Here is a 23045-nt window from a genome sequence, read left to right on the forward strand (position 1 = left end):
GAATCTTTCTGTATTGATGATGTGTTTAGATTATTGAAAACCTGAGGTAATTTTCTTCCTGAATGTAATTTCTCTATGAAACTATGTACTATGGTATTCATTAAGTAGTTATGCATGAACATTACCATACAGAGTTATATGTACTGTGTATTATTGTACTTATTGGACAATTTAAGGAATTTTCAAGGGTAGTTTTGCTTAATTGTGATTGTTTGCCTTATTCACTGACTTTACAATAAAATTTAACCCCAATTTATCTACTTCTCCTTAGGAAAACCCAAAAGAGTTTTTCTCTATTTTGCTTCATCTGTGACCTTAACCACTCCTCTATACTGCAGTGATAGAAGGAGTAAAACGTACTATGAAGGCACAGAGAAGGGATATCTAATTGACACTTCTAAGGCCTCCTGACAGAGTAATATCTTTACTGAGATATCAAGGATGGGTGTGAGTTAGCCAGTGGGTGGTAGATGGTGGAACACTATTCCTAGAAGAAGAGCACATGTGCAAAATTCAGGAGTAGAGAGAGAGGTAGAATGGAACATCAAACAAAATTCAGTAAGGCTGTAAAAGTAAGCTGAATCAGGAAAAGTAGGAGACAATAAAGTTTACTAGGAATTTTATCTTTGTCTTCAAGGCAGTAGAAGAGGACATGACTTGATCAAATTTGTATTTTTAGAACAATTCTCCTAGATGTTTTGTAGGGAATGAAGTGTAACTGCTTTGGCCATTTATAAGCTATAGCAATAATCTAGGTAAGAGATTATGGAAGTACTGGGGATGCAGAGAATTATCAGACAAATTTAAGAACTTTTTAGGAGGTGCTGATTGGATGTGTAAGATGAAGTTTTGGAAGGCATCAAGAATGATTGTTTGGCTATTGGCAAGTTGTAGGGATAATGGCGTTATGAAGGCTTTGTCCTGAGACTAAACATTACTGAGCAACATGTTGAAAATGATTGCTAGACAAGCTTCATAAACATGTGAAGAGTATACATTCTAACGTGAAGATCTAACGTGACGAGTATAGATTCATAATAAACTAATAAATTTCTGAAGTATTATTCTCTCTGTCAAATCAATGCCTAAAATATTTTTTGCTCTTATTTGTTTACTTTTGAGTATTAAGATGAAAGAATATACAAATTATTTGTTTAAAAATAAACACTTTACAGGGTTTTTATTGAAAAATTAAAAATCCATAAGCATTATGAAACAGTGTAAAATGTTTGGAAATGTAGACGTTTGGAAATGAAATTTCTGAAGAAAAACTTTCTCATTTGGGTAAAACATTTAACCCCAAACTAACTTAAAAGTGCTTCAAAATGGTCTGAAAGCACATTTCTTTTTCTTACCAAATTTAGATAATATTAAGGTAATCATTTTTAAAAAGCATAACAACTTAAATTGTAGAATCAGGGCATTTTTTTTTCCACCAGAAATAACTATTTGGTCTAACTTCTCCACACCTGATTTTGTGGATTAAAAATAAAAACCTTCACAGAATTGTTACGGGATTTACACTAAGTCATTAAGACGTTGATTAACAGAGTCAGGTTTAGGATCCTTGTGAAGTATTTTGCTAATTCTGTGTAAACGTTATCTTAGTTATTTGACCATTTGGCACATATTTTTTCTTAATCCTTCTTAGTAAAAGTATTACTTTAATCACATTTGGTTTGAAAGCTAGTTGGCACAACATGCCTAGCACCACAGATCTGGGAATCTCCCTTTTGAAAAGCATCCCACAGTTGTCAAGGGACACCTCGGAAATTTAACTTCATATTTGCCTCTTCATACAACTACTCCAAACTGGCTAAGTGATACCAGAGAGGCATTTACCTTATTGTAAAGGAGTTTAAATAAGTGCAAATAAGGCACTTTTTCTTAATGTATCAAAGTTATTCTAAATCTAAGATTAAGCAAATACTAGCAAAATGAAGTGGGAAAGTCTATCATGTCCCAGAACCACAGTCAAGTTCTTCTTCTTACCCCTGTGAATATTCAAAGAAAGGGTTTGTGCTGCAGGTTAATGACTCTTACCTACCCAGTTCACCAGCAGAGGAAAAAGAGGTAAATTTAATGAGTTCATAAATCATTTGAGTAAAAGCTGATGTTATTGTCTTAGAGTGGACTCAGCACAAAATGTTTCTTTAAAACTTCTGGTTCAGGTACTGATTCAATAGAAACATAAAAAAAAAACTTACTTTTTTTGGATATCGGCTTTGATGCTAACTCTAATAGTTTAGTAACAGTATCTTACGAGCATTGTATAAGAATGATTTTTCAGGATGAGTACAGATTCAGCAGAAACAGGAGTGGGAAGGGTAAGGTTTTGAGTTCCATCCTGACTCATCATGACTGTAAAGAGTCAAATAATTACTCAGAAATAGGCAAATTAAGTTGGTATTAATAGAGAGAAAATGTCAACATTTTTTATTTTGACTTGCTAGTTACACTAGTGATCTTGTCCTAGTTCTAACCAGTTCACCTAGAGTCACTGCAGATAATATAATGGTAACACGTTATTAAAATAAAAACGAACTGGAAGATTCCCTGTATCATTTCATTAGTTTTTATGTTTCACTTATTTTTGTCCATTTTTTTCAGTTACACTAGTTCAATAAAATCCTCTTGAAGCTATGTAAAATGTCCCAGGCTTTATTAAAAGTTGGCCAACATAAAAGAGGATGAAAATTTTAAAAAGCTTTAGATCTATTAAGAAAATGCTGGAAAAAAATGTCTTAAGTTGACAGAAGTCCATACCTGACTCATGTACAACAATGAAAGCTTTATGTTGGCTCCAAACATTGCATGATGTAGGTCATAGGCAGAGACCCCTTCATAAAGCTGGTGAAAGCTGAAAAATTGTGGTTTTGTTTTCTGAAAGCCTATTAACCATTAAAACGACTTTCCAGTGTTTGTTATTTTGAATCATAAAATAATATAAATTGAAGGCTAATGTTGCTCTTTCATAAACTGCTTTTCCCTACTAATATTTTTATTTTCTTAATGTTAACTGGTCTGGCAGCAGCAGGCATAGCTAATCGATAGTGTAGTATTTTATGTAGATTTAAAATAACTTTTTTAAAGTTATTATTAACTCTATTAGTATTTTAGAATTTATGCCAATCAACTAATATTTATTGAGGAATTATTATGTGTTAGAGACCATGCTAGTCCCTCTTATACTAACAGTGAATAAGACAGGCTCAGCCCCTGCCTTCATGGAGTTTTATAAATATTAGATAAATTATTAAAAGTATGATGAAATCTACTAAGGATGTTGTGGGGACTTATGAAGGACTACCTATAAAGGTAATTTTACACTTTCAATTCAGATATGTTGTCTGAGTTCATTTTGGAACATCCTTAAAACTTAATTTTGAAACCCAGTCTTTTCTTATCAGGTTGCTCAGAGTAAGCTAGTCTTTTAATTTTCTCCTTTGGGAAACCTACTTCAGAGCTGGCTGATACTAACATTATGCTTTCAAAAGAAATACCCATACAAGAAAAAAAGAACCAAAAACCCGGAATAAGAAATCAAGTTATAACTGGTGTTTTATAATGAAAAAAGAGGAATTAAAGCTTCACAGATTAATTTGGAAAACAATAGTAAAAGGTTGGAAAGTTCTGCCTACCTTAGAACTTTCAAATCCGTGCCTTTATAATTGCTTGTGTAACTTATGGCTTTCTTGCAAAAATAGTTGTGTCTTTCTGCCCTTCAATTATACACTTTTTGAATTCATGGTGATGGTGTCTTTGGGATAGTGCCTGACACATAGAAACTACTCAATAAATATTTGTTGAATAAGTGAAAGAATAAATGAATCCTTAAGATTTCAAGAACTGAGTTCATTTGATATTAAAATTCTTAAAAATATATTTTTAAGTGGATTGTTTTGTAGATATGGAACAAAACTTAGTATATTCAACTTATATTTTTTCTACACTGTGAACACTTCTGAAGCCTGTATTTTATCTTTAGTGGCCCACCCTGCCTCTGACATTGAAAGTATTGGATTTCCAAAGATGACCTTTTGGGTTACCCCAGTGTCAGTAAGTATTTGTCATTAAGTCTGACTCCCATCTGTGCTGGCTGAAAGAGGAGCCTGACTTTTGGAAAAGTGTATGCACATGGATGTGCGTGCATACATACACTTTTAAGTGTTTAGTGCGATGTTAATTATCAGTTTATTTGGTGATTGCTAATAATAGGTTAGACCATTGACCTTCCGTGTAAGATGGTCATCAGTTATTCAGGTTAGATTGTGAAAGCTGGGTAGAAACTGATTACAGATTTAGAAAAGGGCTATTTGACGAACGGTGAGGGAAAAATAATGTTTGCTTGTTTGGTCAGATTAGAAATTTACTACCTCAAGATAAGTCACTTTAAGATACTGCTTATTGAAGTATGGTGTGACTAACCTTATCTAAGCTTTTTTTGCTTATCTTTATACCTGTCAGTAAGACAAACTACAGAGGCACATTGGTTGGTTATTTTCCTTGGTGAAAGAAAGAGTATGTTTTTTGAAGTTTCAGATTTACTTAGGGTAGTATTTTAAGGTTTGGATTTTGGTTTTTCCCCTCAATATTTTACATCTTTCAAAAGAAAACACAATGACTTATTGATTCTAACACCTAATAAACATTTATGAAATGAATAAATGAATAAAATAGCAAAAAACAGCCACAGCAGACTGGCTGCTCTATATTCATAACAGATGATAGTTCTGTGACAGTTGGGTTATTTTGAATTTGGAAAACCATGAACTTATCTTAATTTTTTAAATTTAATTTTTATGTGCCTAAGAAGCTATAGAAGATAGCCTGAAAGTTCTTCAGAGTCACCTAAATGAATCTCAGTATACAGGTGTTGAATTATAATGCTATATACCGGAAACTTATATAATAGAAAATAATAATAATAAACGTCTAAAATTAAAAAAAAATAAATGAATCTCAGTTTGATCTTTTGTAAGGGTACACACATTTTGTTAATAATACTTATTGCTGATATCAAATATTTCTGACAATATCAAATATTTCTGACACTATGATTTATAAAACAGTTTTTATTATCCCATGTAATCATGGTTAATATACATTTTTTCACAGAGGAACTTAGAGATTCTGTAATACGTCAAAGATAAATGGCAGAAATAAAGATCCCGACCCAGGTCTTCTGATTGGATTTTTCCCTATACTTCTTCTGAGGTCCATAAGTAAATAAGTTTTGATTAAAAAAATAAGATACACATTTCAAAATAAGAGTTCAAGTCATCACATTTCTCATGTATAACACTATTGGGTAATACATTAGGAATATAGCAAACTATAAGGCATGGCCTCTAGCTGTTGGGTGTTCATAATCTATTTGGGAAATAGGAGATATACATAAAAAGAATAACAATACAAGATAGTATGTGGAAAATGAGTGGTTCAAACTATAAGCCCTATAGAGAAAGGAGAGATTGCTATGGATTGGAACTGCTAGGGGTGACTGAAATGACTGAAATGGGCTGTACTGAAGGGGAGCACATAGTTGAGCCAACAGAGGATTGAAGGACATTCAAGACAAGGAAAGTAAGGAACAAAAAAGGAAGATGTAGGAAGCCTGGAGCCCTTGGAATAGTTTATATACTATGGTAGAAGGTTTGTGGGAGGTATGGTCAGAGAGGCAGGTGAGGGTCATGTTGTAGGGAGATTTGAATGTAGGACTAGGATCTTAGGACTTTATTTTATAGTGATGGGGAACCACTCATAGTTTTTTGTTTGGATATGGCATATTGTAAATAGCATACATTTTTTTTCTGGTCTAGGGACCTGAAGATCAGAGCCTCCTTCATTCAATAATTTAAGAGCTAAGGAGCCATTGCCATGAATAACATGCCTCAGGACATTAATTTTTTTGTGTGGGAGGGAGGTGGGTTCAGGGGCTGGAGATAGGTGTATATGTTTGGCGGGGGACCAGAAGGAGGATGGTGACAGTCTCCATTACAGTTCCATAGACTCTTTGTGTATGTGAAGATATGTATATTATGAAGAAGGAAAAAAAATCCATAGATATGAGATAATAAAGAATCCCTAATAAAATTAATTATAAATCTGAAAAATGATTTTTAAAAATACCAATATTTAGGTGTTTAATCATCAGAGACTTAAGTTTACCAGGTAGTTTAACTCATGGGGCTTAGGCAGTTTAGCCAACAGTGTCATTTCACTTCAACATTGAGAGCACCCAGGAAGGCCAACACTCTGCCTCTCTCATGTCTGAACTACTGCTGCCAAGCTCCTGCAGTTCTTCTGTCAGATGAGAAGAAGTGTGGCTTTCTGTGGAGCCTCCTTTTACAATAACAAGGCTTGTGTGAAGATTCCCCATTTTCTAGATGCAGTGAACCTAATTAGAGCTTGAAATTCATCCCACAGCTCTGCCAATCAGTATTTCAGCTGTAGTAAGTTAATTGGCAATAGTTTTTTCTTTTCTTTTCTTTCTTTTTTCTTTTCCTTTCTTTTCTTTTCTTCTCTTCTTTTTTCTTTTCTTTTTTTAATTTCCTGGAAATGGTGAAAGACACATTGTTATGACAAAGAGACTGATGATAATATTAAAAACTGAGAATTCTGGTTGTGGAATCTCAGGAAAAAACTCCCCTGTCAATATCAGATTCATACTCTTCTGCCTGGATTTGAAAGCTTGCAAATTTATTTAACATGTCTCTCTATCTTCTTTTTCCTTCCTCTCCTTACCTGCTGCCCATACGTATCCAGTCTCATTTCCTGCATCTTTTTCTGTCATGAACACTCCTCCAAACAGGCCACACTCCTTCTCATTACCCTTTGAACATTTGTTATTCTTTCCAACTATATTCAAACTCTTCCTCACAGCTAAAATGAATATGTATTACCTGGAAAACTTAATATGAATTGATTTTTTTCCTTAAAAATGGCATGCAAAACTTGAAAGTGAAAACTTTGTCACCGTTAAAAATATGTAGGGTTATGAATAATATAGACATTTTGTAAGTTCCATGTTTGGCTTTGTGTAGATGTAGTTCAGATCTCTTCTGTTGTATATAAAACAGCTTTGCTTGTTTCGAGATCCAGAATCATTGTTCAAGGCATCCAGAGTCAGAATAGGAATAAAGTATACAGCCTTGAGACCAAATGGAACGTGAGGACCAAACATCAGCACAAGTAGTGGAGAGAGGTGGGATGGCTTGAAATTTGAGGAATGCTCGAGTTGAGCAATTTAACATGTAGGTACCAGATGTTTGGAGTTGCGCCTCATTTTCCTGGTTGCTGGCATTGCAGTGTGAAGAGGAAAGGATAAGATGGAATGTTTTCCTTTTTTAAAAGGCTATATAATTATTATCAAAACTTCGTGTTAATGACATATATATTAAGTGAATCTATTACAGTATGATTCGCTATTGCATGTATGTAATAAACTGAAGGGACAACTGTTTCTCATGGTGCAAACACAAACCAGAAAAGATATATTTGGTTTAACCAGTAATTAAGCTTATATGGTAGTCCTTTTTCCTTATGGCAGTGTTACAGAGAGCTACACTGTAACTGTGAAGAGAAAGGAATAAAAATGGTGCAGTAAACTGACGTGAAACTCTTGGTTATACAAAACTCTTAAGTTCTTTGTGGTACAGAATGGTAGCCACCAAGAAGTTTAAACTGTAGGAATAATAATAAATTATCAGATTAGGTTTTCCCACATATACAATGATCAGCTAAATATTTACTAATAAGTAAAGACAAAATAATTCATGAATTTGTTCTATAAGCTTGAAGAAGTTCCAGCTGTGTGTCCTTTTAGGTGTTCCAGTCACCCCCTCATATAAAATGTTCACTTTTGACAAATATAAAGATTCCTGAGGTAGGAATGGCAATTTTTCCTGGCATCAGGCAACCATAATCGTCCAGAGTTCACAACTAGACACAGAACTACTTGAAGATTTAGCACAGGGCATCGTCTCTAAGAGTAAACAGACCTCACTGGATTCTTATAGCCTGTTCATAAAATGGTGGGGAGTATCTCTAAAATATTTTAGCCAATTTTTGTATCTTAAATGCCTTTAATTTTACTCACGAGAGCTCATATGCAATATTCATCATGCATATTTTCATACCTTGTTTTCACCAATAGATACACATTTTTGTCATTCAGTATACTAATTAATAAATCATCAGTTATTGAGATGCAAATAAAATAAGTGCCTCTAGTAGCCCCTTCAAGTATATAGACTTTATTATTAGAATCCCAGAAAACTACTCCTGGTCCGTAATTCTTGAGTAGATGCCACACTCTTACTAATACACACCTTTAATCACATTGCATTTTAAAGTAAATTCTAGGCATTATAACAAATAATATAACCATTTGACGTATAAAATATCCTATTGGGTGGCAATGCGTACGTTGTTATCTGGAGTTTTGAAATGAATGGCAGAACTTTTACGTAACTTTATTTTTTAAAAGTTCACCTTACCTTTTAATTTAAACTTAACATTCTTCCCTCATAAATGTCCAACGTGTCATTAAATGCAATCTTTCTCCATTTTACAAGTCTATCTACAGTTGAAACATTCTCTAACTCTGATAATTTTGCTAGTTTTATTCATAGACAAGATTGTACTTTGTTGATTGCTTATGTGATTGAGTAAACCCTGTGTAAGAGCTGACTGGGTAAGAAATCAGGAAACCAGAATTATCTTCCTTAGTCACCTCACAGCTTAATAAAAATAAGGGAATCATTCAGCTGGAATACGTTCAGAGAAAAACCCCTTTTTATTTACCTTTCTTTACTCCCAATATATTTTTAGAGGTTAATAAAATAATGTATAAGAAATCTAATGGAACTTACATGTCTGAATAACTTAAGCAGCTTTGGAAAGTAAAATATGCTTTGATGAACATTCAGTTAATATTTTATCAATAAGTAATTTGCCTACCAGGCAGAAATATTTTTTAATTGTCATAATGATAAAATATAAAAGCAAAAGCTGTGTGATATGGGCAAGTTACTTAACCTCTCTAAAGCCTTGGTTTCCTCATAAGTAAAATGAAGTTAGTAAGTACTTCACAAGGGTAAAGATTAATAAGATAATATTTATAAAACCCATAGCAAAGTGTCCAGCACATACATTCTCAAAAATGGTAGTTATTTCCAGGAAAAAAAAATCAAAAGAAGCATTTCAAGAGAGTGGTCAATAGTGTCCAAGTGATGTCAGGTCACTCAGAGAAGCCTGGACTGCACAGAATGAGAACTCAAAATGCAGACGTTTCTTCTAGAATGTGATATATGTGTGCCTGAACAACTACTCACTCTGCAAATTAGCACACTAAAATTAATAGAGCTTATGGGAAAAAGAAGTTAAGTTTTGGGCTGAGCACTTAAAGTCTATGCAGCTTTACATTGTTGTTGTTAGTTCTCCAGTTACAATCCTAATAAAAACATTAACTCCATTAAATCTCTAACAACATTTGCACCAAGCATCACAGTCAGCTAACCCTTTGCATCATCATACTTACTCTTAAACGGAGGAGATAGGAGGTATTGAATGCATTTGATTACACTAGTTTCATCAAAATTAAACATCTGATTTGAGATACAGGGAGAAACGTCTTCACAGCTCTTTAGGCGTAATTGCAGCTTCAGCAGAGAGCTTACTGTTTGAAAAGTATAGGGTTCTTGACTCCACTAAACCAGCCCCTGTTTGTGCTAACGGGATGGACTTGTATAGGATTTTTAGACACTCATCTCCACTTTTTAAGGCCTTTATACATTGCTAAGGTTTTCTCCTTAATTGGGGTGAAAGCTTGCCCCTGATCACTTTTAAACATTAACAAGCTGGAAAAAAATCATATGAACCAACAGGACATCCAGAGTCCAAATTATACTGATATTGTTCATGATTTACCAATAGCAAAGGAGCTCTTCTCTTTTACAGAAACATGTGTTTAGAGAATATACTGTGTATTGGATGAAAGAATGAATATTCTGAACTCCCCTAAAGCTCTTGGCAATTAAGTTTTTCATAGAGAATAAAGGAATATAAATCAAGCCTGTTCCTATTGTTGCTTCTGTTTCATGTATATCAAACATTTTTTAGGGTAATTTAATGGTTTAGCCACATTAGAGACATCTGATAGTATTTTCTTACATTTTTCTTGTGCTTATTCCCTACAGTTGGCTAAAAAGTTTATGAAAATTATCTCTGGATCACTAGGAGAAGTCCCCATTCCTGCTAACAATTACGGTTTTACTGTCAGTTTGATTCATTATTCCCATAGCAGTATCCCCCCCACCAAACACCTTTTAGAGGTGCCTCTAATTCAGTTTTATCTATGCATTTGAGAAGGTTGTTGCTCAAGATAGGCAAAGACCATTTTGATCAAGTTGTTCCGTGTGTACAATATACTTCAGATTTTATATTGGTATTAAAGTATTATATGCTATCTAACTAGCTCACTTCACCAAATCTGAATAAATTAAAAAAATAATTTTGCTATATTTCAATGTGTCACTTTACATCAGTGCTCAAGCGACAAGTTGATACTGTGCTCAAAAATTATATGCATAATTTTGTTGGGTCACATTTTTATGTGATTTTATTTTAGCTACTGTAAGAAGAGATGATTCCATTATTTCAAGTCCTGATGTCACTGATATTGCACCAACTAGAAAGAGGAGGCAGCGGATGCCAAAAAATCTTGGGACAGAGCCTAAAATGGCTTCTCAGGAGCATCAACTTCAAGAAAAGGAAAAGTAAGTCATTTTATTCTTTGCCAAATAGTGAGATGATATATAATCTAATAATCTAATATATATATCTTAAATATATAATCTTAATATATAATCTTAAAATTATATTTTTATTTCTGAATTTACTTAAGGCTATTTTTAAGAACAAAACTTATGATTTTGGAAATTGTAAAATGTTTGAATCAATTTATTTTCTCTGGTTTTTGGTTAATTCCTATTAATATTTAAAGCAGAAGTGCTGAAAATATAAGTAAATTTTTTTTCTTGTGGTTGTTATGGAGTAATGAGAAATGGCATGTAGGATACTAAAAACATTAGAATCCAGCTTGTGTTCAGTAAAGTACTTCGATCGAATTTACTGCTTTAAAGAGACTCATAGAACATTCAGCTTAGCCACTTGATTTGATTATGCTTGGTATTTTTTCAAGTAAAATGTCTCTTTGTAGTAATCTATTTATTTCTATCAGATTTTGGAATTATAAACTGTATTTTCACTGTTTTTCACTATTTTGGTTCAGACTGCCCTCCTTCAGTGTACATCCCAATTTAGTTGTCATATGTTGAGGTGTTGGGATAACTAACGTTTCATTGCAGTAAAACAGTCTGCATTTATAAGGAATATTATCAGTTGAATCCAAAATGAAGGTACAAATCATTTGTACGTGTGTGTGTGTGATATATATATATATATGCTCTAAGATTTTATTTCTTTTTCTCTAAACTTTTCATTAATTTAGCAAATGGTAGTTGAACAATAGCCTTGTGACAGATGATACTGCAGACCACTGGTATTCAAAGTATGGAATGAGGATCTGAGGGTTCCCACGGCCCTTTGTGGAGATCCACAGGGTCATCCCTTCTTCAGTTCCATAGCTATGTGAGGCCAGATTTTCTTCATATATTTTAATTAAAATAATATGTCATATCTGTTTGAATGTAGAAGCTAATGAGAATCTAACTGTTTTCATTCAAGCCAGCCATCAACAGGTTTGCAAAACATTGCCCTCACAAGATTTTTTGTTTGGGAAATGTAATGATTTTTATAAAGAATATGTTATTCATGTTATCATATACTCGGTTTATTATTATTTTAAAATGATTTAATACGTATTTTAAGTTTTTCTCAGTTTTTATTTTGAATATGGCAAATACAGTCCACATGAACAAAAGTTCTTGAGGTCCTCAAGAACTTTTGAAAGTGTAAAGGGGTCCTGAGAGCAAGAAGTTTTAGGATTCTGTTATAGACAATGAGGATGCCAAGACAGGCACAGTCCATGCATTCAGGAAACTGAGCCTGATAAGAGGGAGTTTTCGAGTTTCTTGCATAAAAGTATGCATTGTACAGTTAATAGTGGCATTGTTTTGTTGTCTGTTTATCATTGGGTTTTGAGTTTATAGTTGCATTACCATGGGTTATTAACCATTATATCCCATTAAATTTAGCTAGGAAGCCTGACTTCATTACTTGTTTTCAATTCTAAGCATATGCTGGATTTCAAACATTTCTGTCAGTCGCTCACAATGGTATTTCCTCTGTATCTCCTGCAGTAGCCTCTCAGTAGAATTTACATTCATTGTATGACTACCACATGATTTCACATTGTCTAAGGAAATGCCCAGTAGTTACTGTTGTTTGTTGAGAACAAAATAATTCTGACTATGGCTTTCCCTCATTCATTCATTCATGTATCATTCTTTTAACATACGTTTACATGCTGAGCAAACTTGACACAGTCCCTGATGTCATAAAGCTTAGTCTACATGAGAGAAGACAAACATTACTCGTACGATTACATAGATACGAGGAGTACAGTAGTGGAGTAGAGAACAGAGATTTAGGCAGAGGAAACAGCCTGTAAACATGCTCTGATGTGGACTGTGTGAGGGTGATGGCAGTGGAGGGAGCAAGGAAGGGAGGGATTGCGATGAGGCTGAGGGCTGCTCAGAGGCCAGTCCAAGCTGGGCTGTGTGACCCTTGTTAAAAATTCAGCCTTTTCTCATGTATATGATAGCATTTCTGGTTCTCACATTGCAGAGGACTTTTCTTCTTGTTTTCCCTACCTTTTGATATTGCTTTTTGACTCATCTTAAGGGTTATCAAAATATTAGATTGACTAGAAATCTCTGATATTTTAGTCATTATTGTGTCTTCTTAGATATAGTCATTTAAAATTATCTGAAGCTATCATCCTTCCTTTCTTTTTCATTTTTTAATTCTGCTTTCAAACTGCTGAATGTTGTATAGTTTTGGATTCCCAATAATAAAACTTTCATTCTTTTGAAACACAGGAAACTAGAAAATTGAAAACATACTGAAACTTATGTAGAGTACTCACAAGGATAATAGCCTAAATTGGCATGTGTTAGCAGTCCTGAGGTGCAGAATTGTACTGACATTTTGCCTTTTTCTTTTTTTTTCAGTAAATATAAATTTTTTTCAGGAATATTTTTAGATCTTTGATGATCTCCTGCTTTTAGTGAGACTCTGAAATCCTTGAATCTGGTATCTATTGATAAATATTCATTAAAAATTTTAGTGTGACTAACCCACACAATATGATTATACTTGGGGAACCCTCATCCTGTCTGTCAACTAGCATCAACACTAAGAGTTATTATTCAACATAACCATGTGCTATACATTCCTTGCTATTTGCTATCTTACATCACTTGAAATTATGATTTGTAGAGTTGTTTGGTATGTCCTTTTAATTCTACATATTAAACAAAATGAACCAGCTGACAAAGACTACAGAAACTGTGAAATTATTTTCATCCTTATATACTTTATTAATATCATCAGGTAAAATTCTGAGTGTAAACAATGTAAAATCACTCTCTATAAATATACAATGGCATGGACTTCCCTGGTGGCGCAGTGGTTAAGAATCCGCCTGCCAATGCAAGGGACATGGGTTCAAGCCCTGGTCCGGGAAGATCCCACGTGCTGTGGAGCAACTAAGCCTGGGCGCCACAACTACTGAGCCTGCGCTCTAGAGCCCGCGAGCCACAACTACTGAGCCCATGTGCCACAACTACTGAGCCCATGTGCCACAACTACTGAAGCCCATGTGCCTAGAGCCCGTGCTCTGCAACAAGAGAAGCCACTGCAGTGAGGAGCCTGTGCACTGCAATGAAGAGTAGCCCCTGCCGGCCGCAACTAGAGAAAGCCCATGCACAGCAATGAAGACCCAATGCAGCCAAAAATAAATAAATAAATAAAAGTAAATTAAAAAAAAAAAATATATATATATATATATATACAATGACACAATATGTATTTAAATTAAATAACACTATATTTGGGCTTTATTAGACACCCAGCTTAAATTTTTTTTTTTTTAATTTATTTATTTTTATTTATGGCTGTGTTGGGTCTTCGTTTCTGTGCGAGGGCTTTCTCTAGTTGTGGCAAGCAGGGGCCACTCTTCATCACGGTGCGCGGGCCTCTCACTGTCGCGGCCTCTCTTGTTGCGGAGCACAGGCTCCAGACGCGCAGGCTCAGTAGTTGTGGCTCACGGGCCCAGTTGCTCCGTGGCATGTGGGATCTTCCCAGACCGGGGCTCGAACCCGTGTCCCCTGCATTGGCAGGCAGATTCTCAACCACTGTGCCACCAGGGAAGCCCTGCAGCTTAAATTTCTAATGCTTTATCATATAACATAATAATTGAGGAAGAATTTTCATTTCAATTTTTTAAATTTAAGAGCTCTTATTAATTCTTTCAACATCCTCAGAAAGCTAATATAATAAAAGTCTATTAATACTGTTTTGTTGGTATGACATGAAATCATTATGGCTAGGTAGACTAGTTGGATTATTTTAACAAAATGATTAATCCAGTCATTATTCACTTATTTGTCTAAATTGAATGAATGTCCCAGTCTGTTGAAATTAGCAACCAGTTAACAAAGTCAGCCAATAAACAAAATGCTCAGTTTAAGTGATTTAATCAATACTTTAATGTCTGTTACTTCTTCAACTATTTCAGCTCATTTCTCCCCACCTGGAAATTCTGCTTTACCTTCTTTTGGCTGTTCTGTTTCTCATTTCTGTAGATTTTCTTTATCAAAAGCAAACTACTTTTTTAAGAGATACTGAAATTTGTATCTGAACAAGGGACCTATAAATGAAAACTTTCTCTTAGAATCAGGGCTCCAGACCCTGGGAGAGGTGGCCAAGAAGAGAGCCAAACCCAAGTTACAACCAAATCATGTTTGTACTGGAGACCAAGACAAGGAGCCAAACACAGGGCTACACCATGCAGACCTAGTTACCAAAACCGGGATATGAAGTTCTTATTGAATCAGGAACAAGGGTTATCGCAAATCTCAAGCAACTCTAACTTAATTTTGAGCTCCTCCTTAAATGACTCTTGACTAGAAAAAGCATTAGCTTCTGTGGTCAGAAGAGCTGCTAAAAATATAGGTGGAACAAAATGCCTCTAGCTCCGAGATTTGAATAGGTGGGGGGAAGAAAGCTCAGACGTTTATTGAAGTTAAGTGATATTGAGTACAGAATTTATTCTTTATGATAACATTCACAGACTGCATTCTACAGAATTATATAAAAGGAGATCTTAATAGGTATCCCACAGAGGGTTTCATATTCAAATAAGTTTAGAAATTGCAATTTCTAAATTCAATTGGAATTTCTAAACTTATTTGAATATGAAACCCTCTGTGGGATACCTAAGATCTCCTTTTACATAATTCTGTAGAATGCAGTCTGTGAATGAGAAGGAAATCCAAAAAAGAGGGAATATATGTATATATGTGTAGCTGATTCACTTTGCTGTACAGTATAAACTAACACAATATTGTAAAGCAACTATACTCCAATTAAAAATAAATAAAACTAAATTTCCCTCTCAAAAAAAAAAAAAAAGAAAAAGAAATTGCTGCATACCACAGCTACCACGCTCCCTTATGCTCCAACCCCTAAAACTTGGAGATTGATATGTTAAAGGATCTAAAAAAATCCATAGTAAATAATTCATTTGACTTGTTTAATCATTTTTCAAAAGTACTCAAGCATAGCACCGTCATGCAGTCTACTTTCCTCCCTCCCAAAAAGGGATTAGTGACAGTCCAAGGGATAGCATTCTTTAGGGCTGTAGTTTGGGATACGAACTCTCAAAACTCTCAAACATTAGTGATTTTAAGTATATAAGAGCCTTTCAGCCATAATTATAGAGTTTTAGGCATTAAATGTATCTCAAGAACAAAATGTTAGTTTGTATATAGGACCTTCCTCCCCACCTCCCCATCTCCCCACAATCCTACTGCTTAGAAAACCTCCTACTTGTCCGACCAACTGCCCTTCTGGGAGCAGCAGGGTCATTTTCTAAGAGAATTCTAGTGATTGGAACACATTCGTACACCCCTAAAAGAAGTTCAACATCATCTCAGCTGCAGGATAAAATCATTAAAATAGTTTGGGCCAAAAGTACAAAAAAATACTTGTATAGTCTTTAGACACTTTTATGTAGTCTTTGTTTCTGCAGGCTAGCAAGTAAAAATATATAGGTTCACCTATCTCGTGTGAGGCACACAGACATGATTTAGTCTTCTTTGTGATGGATGTCTTCTGAAAACACAGAGTTCTAACACATTGTTCCAAACAACCTTAAAAATATTATCAAATCATAACTTTTCACAGATGTTGCTTCTTGAACTGTAAGGAAGAAGTTTTAACTGTGTGTTCTGAATCAACCTTTAAGTGGTCCCATTAAGTAGTTGTGTAGCTGCAATATTTTAGGTGAGCGTTAGGTTGTAAATCAACACGTGCATCCGCGCGCACATGCGGACTCACGCACCCTGACGTTAAGTTCACGATTTAATTAGCCGAGGTTGCACGATCTTATCATAGTCCACGTGGCCACACAGAGCAGGAAAAGGTGCAGCACATCTTAGCACAGTATCTCTTCACCTCCTTGCAGTGGGGTGAGGTACGACACAGCCACCACTGATACAATTTGTTTACGATATAATCTTCCTCGACTCAGAAAAGCTCAGTCTTTCCTTTTTATTCTAGAAGCTTACAGCATCATCCTGGATGAAATTGCACAATCCATGCATTTTTGTTTAGAGGAATAATTATACACATCAGGCTCTCCTGGCTCTGAACCAAAGTTCTCATGTCTATCAGAGCTTTCCAGGGTCCTAGAGAGTCCACTTCCCCACTGTAACCCAATTGCAGTCAAATAGAGTTTTAATGAAATATTTACTATTACTAAAATTCTTTTTAGGATGAAGTTTTGAAGAAAGTTATTTGCCTTCTTCCTGTGTTTCTGTTATCAATGTTATAGATTATAAAAAACTAAATAAAACCTAACAGTAGGGAGGGAAAGAGCCCAGTATTTATTAATTAATTAACTTGCTTACTTTATTTTTTTTTAACATCTTTATTGGAGTATAATTGCTTTACAATGTTGTGTTAGTTCTGCTGTATAGCAAAGTGAATCAGCTATATGCATATGTATATCCCCACATCCCCTCCCTCTTGCGTCTCCCTCCCACCCTCCTTATCCCACCCCTCTAGGTGGTTGCAAAGCACCGAGCTGATCTCCCTGTGCTATAGCTGCTTCCTACTAGCTATCTATTTTACATTTGGTAGTGTATATATGTCAGTGTTACTCTCTCACTTCGTCCCAGCTTACCCTTCCCCCTCCCCGTGTCCTCAAGTCCATTCTCTTCGTCTGTGTCTTTATTCCTGTCCTGCCCCTAGGTTCATCAGAACCATTTTTTTAAGATTCCATATATATGTGTTAGCATATGGTATTTGTTTTTCTCTTTCTGACTTACTTCACTCTGTAGGACAGACTCTAGGTCCATCCACCTCACTACAAATAACTCAATTTTGTTTCTTTTTATGGCTGAGTAATTTTCCATTGTATATATGTTTTAGAGTAGTTTTCGGTTCACAGCAAAATTGAGTGGAAAGTACAGAGAGTACCCATGTACCTCTGTCCCCACACATGCACAACTTCCCCCACTCTCACCACCCCCCATCAAAATAGTACATTTATTACAATTGATGAACCTACCTCGACAAATCATTATCACCCAAGGTCCGTATTTTACGGGTTCACTCTTGGTGTTGTACATTCTATGGATTTGGACATATATATAATGAGAAGTATCCACCATTGTAGTATTATACTGAATTGTTTCATTACCCTAAAAATCCTCTGTGCTCCACCAATTTATCCCTCTTTCCCCTTAACCCCTGGCAGCTACTAATCTTTGAAATATCCCCATAGTTTTGCCTTAACCAGAATGTCTTATAGTTGGAATCATACAGTATGCAGCCTTTTCAGATTGCATTCTTTCACTTAATAATATACACTTAAGTTTCCTACATATTATTTGATGGCTTGATAGCTCATTTCTTTCTGGTGCTGAATAGTAATCCACTGTCTGGATGTACCACAGTTTATCCACTTACCTACTAAAGGAATCCATTTATTTCTCAATAAAATGAGGTTCATTTTCTTTGTTTCCCAATTGTAAAAGCACCGCATGCTTATCTCCCCCCCAAAAGCAGAAAGTATACAGAAACAAAATGGTAGCTAGGAAATGCATAATCCCACCCACATGGAGACCACCACTATTAACACCATGGTATTCTGTATATTTGCAGATCTTCTCTTCCACACTTTACGTGCAAAACAAGGCTCATACTGTTTATGATGTAGCCTGCTATTTTAATATTTAAATATATATTTCTACTTTAATAGATACATTGCTTCAACATCATTTTATATTTATAGTGTCCCATTGTGTAAATGTATCATAATTTCTTTAACCATTTCGCATACTGTACATCTAGGCCTTATCCACATTTGTACTATCACAAAGAATGTTGTATATACTTGTACATAAATTTGCACATATGGCTGATTGTTTCCTTAGTATGAATTCCCAAGAGTGAAATTACTAGGTTAGTAATGTACTTATTAGGCATATGTACTTGTTAGTCCTTTGTTATGTTTTGACAGAGTTCCTCCAGAAAGCTATCACAGTTGGTACTCCCACAAGCAGTGTTTGCCTTTTGTTCTTTTGTTTTCCAATTCATTCTGATCATTGCCAGGTCATTTTAATCGTTTAATCAATAAATAGTATTTCATTGTTTAATTTTTGTACCTAACCTTTAGAGACATCCTTTTTCTCTGATATATATTGATTATTGACATTTCATCTTTGTTTATTACCTATCCATAACCTCAGCTGATTTTCAGTGGAGGTCTTTGTCTCCTATTGCTTTATATCTAAAAGTATTAATTTTACTTTACCCAGACTATCATTTGCCTTTTAATTTTTGTTAATGATATTTTGTATTTACATAAGTTATTAGTTAATCAAATCCATCTATCAATAATAATGATAATATTTAACATTCACTGAATACTTATGTCCTAGATACTGTGCTAAATAAACCCTTTATATATGCCCTTTATATGTTTCACTAAACTATATCCATTTTATAGATTAGGAAGCTCAGTCCTAGAGAGATTAGATAACTTGCCCAAAGACAATGCTACATCTGTGATTTTGAATCTAGGATCATCTTATTCCAAAGACCATACTTTTTAGCTACTTTGTTATACTGCTTCAATAACTAATATTTAATACGATTAGTGTGCACCAGGGGTTGTGTTAAGCACTTAAATTCCTTTAATTCATTCATTTAATTCATTCAATTCTTACAGAAACTCAGTGAATTAAGAGCTGAGTAAATATCAGATTCAGTGACTTTCGACTGTTTGTTCAAAATTTCTACAATAACACAGTAGAGATAGAACTGCAGCTCTGTGAGTACAAGGATTGGTTTAATAATACCTCCTGCCTGCCTTTCAACATGGATATGAGGGTCAGATGAGATCACATGAATGAAAGCACTATCTAAGTAGGAAGCTCTAAGACTGTGATACACTTATTTTTAAAGCACTGTTTTCCCAGGGCTTTTGGCTAAATCTTGGAAATCTCTTCCTGGAAAGGAAACTTTGTTTATGGAGTTTTTAAACCTGTAGTGTTTCCTTTCCTCACAATTCTTATGGAAATGAGGATTGCCCATACCTTTCTATGGCACATTTGCTGAGTGTTAACTCAGCAAATCTTCTTTCCTTCCAATTAGCAGTCAATAAGATTATATTGAAGGAAAATAACACAATTGGAAGACCGGTTTTAAAAGCAGTTGATAATAAGTAAGTAAATAAATAGATAGATATTTACATATATTTACATTATATATATGCATTTGTATTCTATCATTTTGTTTCATTTAAAATTTAATTTCTAACTCATTCAAACATTTACTCGTTTTTTACAGTTTATTCATTTGCATCTGCCAATTTAGAATATGGTAGTTGACCATCCTATTCTTTCAAAAAGAACCTATTTTCATGTTTATACCTTGATTGTTTTTTTTTTTCTAATTTAAAGCTCAACATATTTGATGTGTGTGTGTGTGTGTGTGTGTGTGCGCGCGTGTGTGTGTATTTAATTTTCATGGATAATATAATTTATCTGATTTAAATATCTAATTCTTGAAGGTTTTTGGTAACTGAACTTTAAACTTCTCTAGTGTCAAATTAGGGACATAAAATGTATGTGCAATTGCTATATGTTTGCTTTGGTCATCATTAGCAAACCTCATTTTTTATACAACTTTAATTTTATCATAATGTTTATCTTAGTTGCAAAAGTAAACACAGTGGTGGTTTTAAAATGAGATAGGTTTTTATTAACTTCACTGTGTGTTTACCTAACTCTTCAGGCTGCGGCTCTCACTTTCCTTGCTGCATGTTTTGATTAATGGCCCCCTGGACTTGTTCCAGAATATACTGATTATGGTCAGTGCATTTCAAAGATGATTTATTAGTTGTGTTTGCAACTCAAAATAATTAAGTAAAGATTGATCATATGCATTATTATAGGTTTGCCAATAAAATGAGCAGTTACACTTTAAGATACAGGTTGCCTGAGTGGACTTTTTTAGCTATACAGAAAGGACAAAATATTAATATTTTTAAAAAACATATTCAATATCAACCACAGCTTTATGGCCTTTTAAAGCATGATTATTAAATGTGTCCAAAGCTTAGGCTTATAAGTATATGCATTTTAAGCTCTTTTTTAACATAATTTCAAAATAATATGTTTCAATGGAGATTACATAGATGTTTAAATAAAGTATTTCCATGTTTATAGCTCACCCTGGGAACAACCTGTACTACAATTCCCTCAGGCTATTACATGCATTTAGATTTCAAATTACTGACAGACTTGGATTTCTGTTTTAAAACAATTTTAATAAGAAGCTGTTATAATCTTTCTGTGTTTTAGGTAAAGGGAATTTATCACATATTTCATATATATTATATTTCTGTCACTTGAAAGACTTTCTCACATAAAATTTTTCCAAATTTCACTTGATAATCATTATTGTTTCAGGCATTTTAAGTACTCTACCAACACAGAATAATGTGTAAATATTCATTATACCTGGTCAGAGGGGTTATTAATCAAAGGAAGTGACTCCCTGTTCATAATTTATAGTTTAATATTCAAAGAAATATAGGTGCATTTATTTTTTATTATTTGGCATACTGTATTCAAAATTTACATTTTAACAGTGAAATTCTATAACTTAAATCATCTACTATGATATATAACTAAATGTTAAATAGGTATTTGTTTTGTATTAAACATCATGAAATGAAATAAAATGGCTGTTTCCTGTTCTAAGCTTGTGTGAAAGCATAAACTACTTATGTCAAAATAAGAAGATATAAACCCACAAGTAACTGAGATCTTGGCAAATAGAGTAAGGAAATCAAGTATGAGGATAAAGAAACAAGAAATGAACAAACAGAAAACCTAAATAAATTAAAAGTATATAACTATTCATAAGTATTATTCAAGGATTTTGTTCAGTTTTGGTAAATCATTATGAAAGGACAAAGAATACAGACATGCTTTGTTTAAACATCATCATTATTAAAAGTTTTTTCAGTAAAATTTTAGGACATTGTTTACTTGAAAATCTTTTACAATAATTTTGTTTCTAAGTAATTCCTTAAATTATAATTTATCAGTGAATTGAATAAAGCAATGTTATCATTACCAGCATTATTGAATGCTGTCTTCTGCATACACCACTTCTGGAAATACAGAATAAAGACTGTCTTCTACAATCTTTGTATAGGAAATAAAACAATGAAGGAAGATTAATCAATAACATACATTTATCTTTTCCTTTTTGGCCACATTATATTTCCTGACAAACTATCTTTAATATGTATATAGCTAAAATGTGCCAAACTCCATAATAGGTACAAGAACTTTGAAATTTCAGAGAAGGGAGAGTTGATATTCCATTCGGAGGACTATGAAATAAGCAGATGTGATAAGATCAGAGAAGACTGGCTAGAAGAAGGTGATATTTGAGTTTAGCTTTGTAAAGTAAATGGGGGTTTCTAGAGACAAAAACTGAAGAAAGGTAATGCAGAAACTAATAATTGAATCCAGGCTCCCAACTCCCCTTCTTTCTTTTAGTAATAGAGCCCGTTCTGCCATCCCATGCATCTGCATGTTTTAACAGGGCACATGGCTCCCAGCCTAGAGGATACATTTCCCAGCCTCCCTGGCAGTGAGTTATGGCCATGTGACGCAGTCCTTGCCAATAGGATCTGAATGGGAATGATATGTACAATTTGGGGATCTTGCCCATAAAATGATTCAACATACATTCTTGACAACCCTGTCTCTTTCTCCCTTCTCAGCCCATCTTCTACCAGGCATTTAAGGAAAACATCCTAGGAGATGGTAGAGTAAAAAGAGAGGAAGAATTGTAGTCCCTGGACAATCTCATGGGGCAGGGCAGCATATCTACCACGAACTACCCACTACCTTTAGACTATTGTGTGAAAGAGAAATAAATGTCTAGCTTGATTGAGCCATGGTGCTTTTGGGGTCTGTTTGTTACAGAAATGAAATATCTCCTGACTAAGAAGGGCCTTCCTGTCAGAGGAACAGAATGCATAAGTAAATGTGTGGAGGAAGAGTCTGGAAGATAGGGAACCAGTGACCTTATCATGAGATGCAGAGAAATGTGAATAAAACTAGCGAGGTAGATGGAATTTGGTACTTAAATGCTAAGCTGATTTATTTGGACTTCTTTTATGAAAGCAGCAAGGACCTGTTAAACATTTTCAGCCAAAGAATAGCATAATGAACAGTACATTAGGAACATCTCTTTGGAAA

At 34.3% G+C, this 23045-nt stretch overlaps 1 protein-coding gene across 3 annotated transcripts in view; it reads left to right on the forward strand.

Moving 5' to 3' along the window:
* The window catches only part of XRCC4 (X-ray repair cross complementing 4), a 276249-nt gene that overhangs the window by 165965 nt on the left and 87239 nt on the right, over positions 1 to 23045 (forward strand). For all 3 annotated transcript variants that reach the window (XM_061187973.1, XM_061187976.1, XM_061187975.1), the window contains exon 7: positions 10634 to 10781. In XM_061187973.1, coding sequence (XP_061043956.1) covers positions 10634 to 10781 — 148 coding nt within the window. The remainder of the gene's footprint in view (positions 1 to 10633; positions 10782 to 23045) is intronic.

Source organism: Eubalaena glacialis, chromosome 4 (genome assembly GCF_028564815.1).
Source record: "Eubalaena glacialis isolate mEubGla1 chromosome 4, mEubGla1.1.hap2.+ XY, whole genome shotgun sequence".
Lineage (NCBI taxonomy): Eukaryota > Metazoa > Chordata > Mammalia > Artiodactyla > Balaenidae > Eubalaena > Eubalaena glacialis.